The following is a 3201-nucleotide window of genomic DNA, read 5'->3' as shown; positions in this document are numbered from 1 at the left end:
GCAGTAGCAATGGCATTTGCGGTTCTATCATCGAACCACAACTTCCTCCGGTGAAGCTCACATAGCGTGGTGAGAGCTCTCTTGGCTTTTGCTTCATCATCTTGCTATCATATTATACACAAAAACTCAAATTATTAACCCAATTGACCTCAAATTCATGGTTTTAACTTTTCAGCAAACAAAAAAGGAAAAATGATTAGTATTACAGACCAGTAGCATTGCAAACACGATATTTTGGAGCTTACGATTCTTAGCATCGTTCTTGTGCTTTTGATTCATTCGCTTAATGCTATGAATAACATGAGAGAAAGCCAATTTTCTTAAAGGCTTATCGCCTAGAGTCTGTAAGTCCATGAACAATGCTAGGGTTTCTTCAATATCAATCATCTAAAACAACCAAAACGAAACAAAGAAAACGTTTCCATGTTCCAAAAATGACTCCATTCATATAAACATAGATGAGCTGGGTTCATATTAAATTTTACATCACTCAATATTGTTTTAATGGATGCAAATTTTAACAAAGCCACTGGTTAAAATTACAATATCATCTGTAAAATGTTTAAATTAGAAGTTTTTGTGTTTGAGTCGAAACCAATTTTTAAATTAACACGAGATTTTGAATCGAATAATAAATAACATCTAATTAGCACGAAATTAGGCATGCTCGTGTTACCAACATAGAGAACACATAATTCATCATCGAAATTCACAAAATTTTAATCCAATAAAAAAGAGTTATTAGCTCGTTAGAATTACAATATCATCCACAAAATGTTTAAATTAGAAGTTTTTGTGCTCAAGTCGAAACCAATTTTTAAATTAACACGAGTTTCTGAATCAAATATTAAATTTGGCATGCATGTTACCAACATAGAGAACACATAATTCATCATCAAAATTCACAAAATTTCAATCCAATAAAAAAGAGTTATTTAGCTCGTTAGAATTACAATATCATCCGCGCCAAATGTTTAAATTGGAAGTTCTTGTGTTTAAGTCAAAACCAATTTTTAAATTAACACGAGTTTCTAAATAGAATAGAAAATAACATCCAATCCGCACGAAATTTGGCATGCTCGTGTTACCAACATAGAGAACACATAATTCATCATCGAAAACGTGTCAATGCTCCAAAAATGACTCCGTTCATATAAACATATATGGGTTGGGTTCATATTAAATTTTACATCCCTCAATATTGTTTTAAATTAACCATTCAAGCAAAAGACAAGTTCCTGAATTGAATAGTAAATAACGTCCAATTGACACAAAATTTGGCAAGCGTGTTAGAGAACACATAATTCATCATCGAAATGCACAAAATTTCAATCCAATAAAAAAAAAAAAAGTGAAAAACATTACTTAAAGTTACTCGAGACGATGGAAATACCTGCCTGTCGATTGGAGAGTAGAATGAGAGATTGGGCGACGTGGCACCGGAGGCCGGAGGGAAGCGATCTAGAGGCGGAGGAAAGCAAACCGGCGAGTTGTTTGGGGAATTCGGCGAGGTGGTTGGGGTAAAAAGGGGTGACATGAGCCAAAATCAAGGCTCTGTCGCCAAGGTCTTTGGCGACGGAGGGGGCGCTACCAATGCCGCTGATGGAGGTGAAATTGAGCGCCGCTTATTGCTGGAAGAGTTCGAGGGAGGACTTGAATTGGCTGTAGAGGAGGATTAGCTCCGACTCGTAACCATCCGGGTCGGACTTCATCTTCGACTGGAGTGTTGGGAGGCTCAGCTTCTCGGAGCTCCGGCCCGAGGCTGAGAGCGCCTCCGCGCCCTGGTGAGAAGGCATTTTTTTTTTTTTTTTTTGGTTCAGAGAAAGAGAAACCCTACAAAAACCCCTAAAAACTCCCATGTCTCCTCCATTTTAATACAGATGGGGGACACGTGGCAAGTAACAAATCTAACGGTAGAAAATAAAACACGTTACAAAATATTTTTTATTCTTAATTGCCCGCACCGATGCAACAAGGACTTTGAGCAAACAGGATGGAGCCATTGAAGATGATGCGTCTTACAACGACTTTGCAGCAAATAGGACAGAGCCATCGGAAACAATGGCAAAGGCGCAGGACTAGCCTTTCCGTTGATTGAAACACATGAACTTTTATTGATGGTGGGATTTATCTGTGAATTCTCATGCCTGAAACTCACATCAAATCTGATCAAATTCTCCAAACCACCATCTATAAAAATAAAAAGCACTATCAACCCATCAACCACCCACAACTCATATTCATTCTACCCATATTCGCAAATCTAGAGAAACCAAACCCACGTTAAAAAAAAAAAACCCAGCCTCTGCCGTCGAACCAAACGGCCCAACTTATCTAGTTTCGCTCTACCGCAAGCTCATCGGAGGACCTCCGTTTCGTGCGCCACTGCCGGACCTAGCTAGCCTCGACGGCGTCAACGCTCTAGCCACAACATTCACTGCCACATCAGTCCCAACTGCCACAGTTTCTTGGGTGTGTCCCTCGCAGTCGCACGCAACCAAACTGCAACAAAAAATTTCCAGCATGTTTTGAACTGAACACCTCTGATGCCCAGACCATGAGAGTGCTAACGGGAAAAAAAAAAAAAAAAATTTGAGAGAATGACATGGCGTATTTTTAGCCTTTATATTGTTTATCTGCCACGTGTCCTTCGTCTATATTAAAATGGGAGAGAATGGGAGAGTTTTAAACGGGAGGGGAGCCTCTCCCTTTCCAAGGAACCAAATAGTTTTCCAAAACCTTGAACGAAGAAGGAGTAGTTTAGCTGAGACCGATTTCGTTAAAGATTTGGGCTTTTCTTCAGAGGAAGAGGAAAGGTTTTGTTAAAGATTTGGGCTTTTGTTCAGAGGAAGAGGAAGAGGAAAGGTTTTGTAATGAGTTGGGCTGGGCTTCATCCAAGATAGGGCTTTACTAGAAAGCTGTGATTCATTATTTCAATCAAATAGGCTGAAAGCGGACCAGTTAATTAATAGGAAATTATATTAACAGGTTACAGGCTTGATTAGGAGTCTAATGGGAGTAAGTTTGAGAAAATATAAAATAGAATTTAGAGCTCAGTAAAATACAATTTTTCCCTTTAAAAAACAAATAGTAAGATTATTTTCAATCAAATAGGCTTTACTAGTAAGCTAATATAAAAACCAATATGTTAAATTATTTATTAACTGTAAATTAATTAATTAAAAACAAGAAGAGAATTTT

At 38.1% G+C, this 3201-nt stretch overlaps 1 protein-coding gene across 1 annotated transcript in view; it reads right to left on the bottom strand.

The window, feature by feature from the left end:
• Window positions 1–2557, bottom strand: part of LOC136064101 (uncharacterized) — a 9440-nt gene extending 6883 nt beyond the window's left edge. The window contains exons 1-3 of the mRNA XM_065765401.1: window positions 1394–2557; window positions 211–342; window positions 3–104 (exon numbers count right to left, since the gene is read on the bottom strand). Of these exons, the coding sequence (XP_065621473.1) occupies window positions 3–104; window positions 211–342; window positions 1394–1537 (378 nt within the window). The 5' untranslated portion in view covers window positions 1538–2557. The remainder of the gene's footprint in view (window positions 1–2; window positions 105–210; window positions 343–1393) is intronic.
• Window positions 2558–3201: the final 644 nt, after the last annotated feature.

The sequence above is a fragment of the Quercus suber genome, unplaced genomic scaffold, assembly GCF_002906115.3.
Source record: "Quercus suber isolate HL8 unplaced genomic scaffold, Cork oak 2.0 scaffold_624, whole genome shotgun sequence".
Classification (NCBI taxonomy): domain Eukaryota; kingdom Viridiplantae; phylum Streptophyta; class Magnoliopsida; order Fagales; family Fagaceae; genus Quercus; species Quercus suber.
This window is presented reverse-complemented; position numbering and strand designations above follow the sequence as displayed.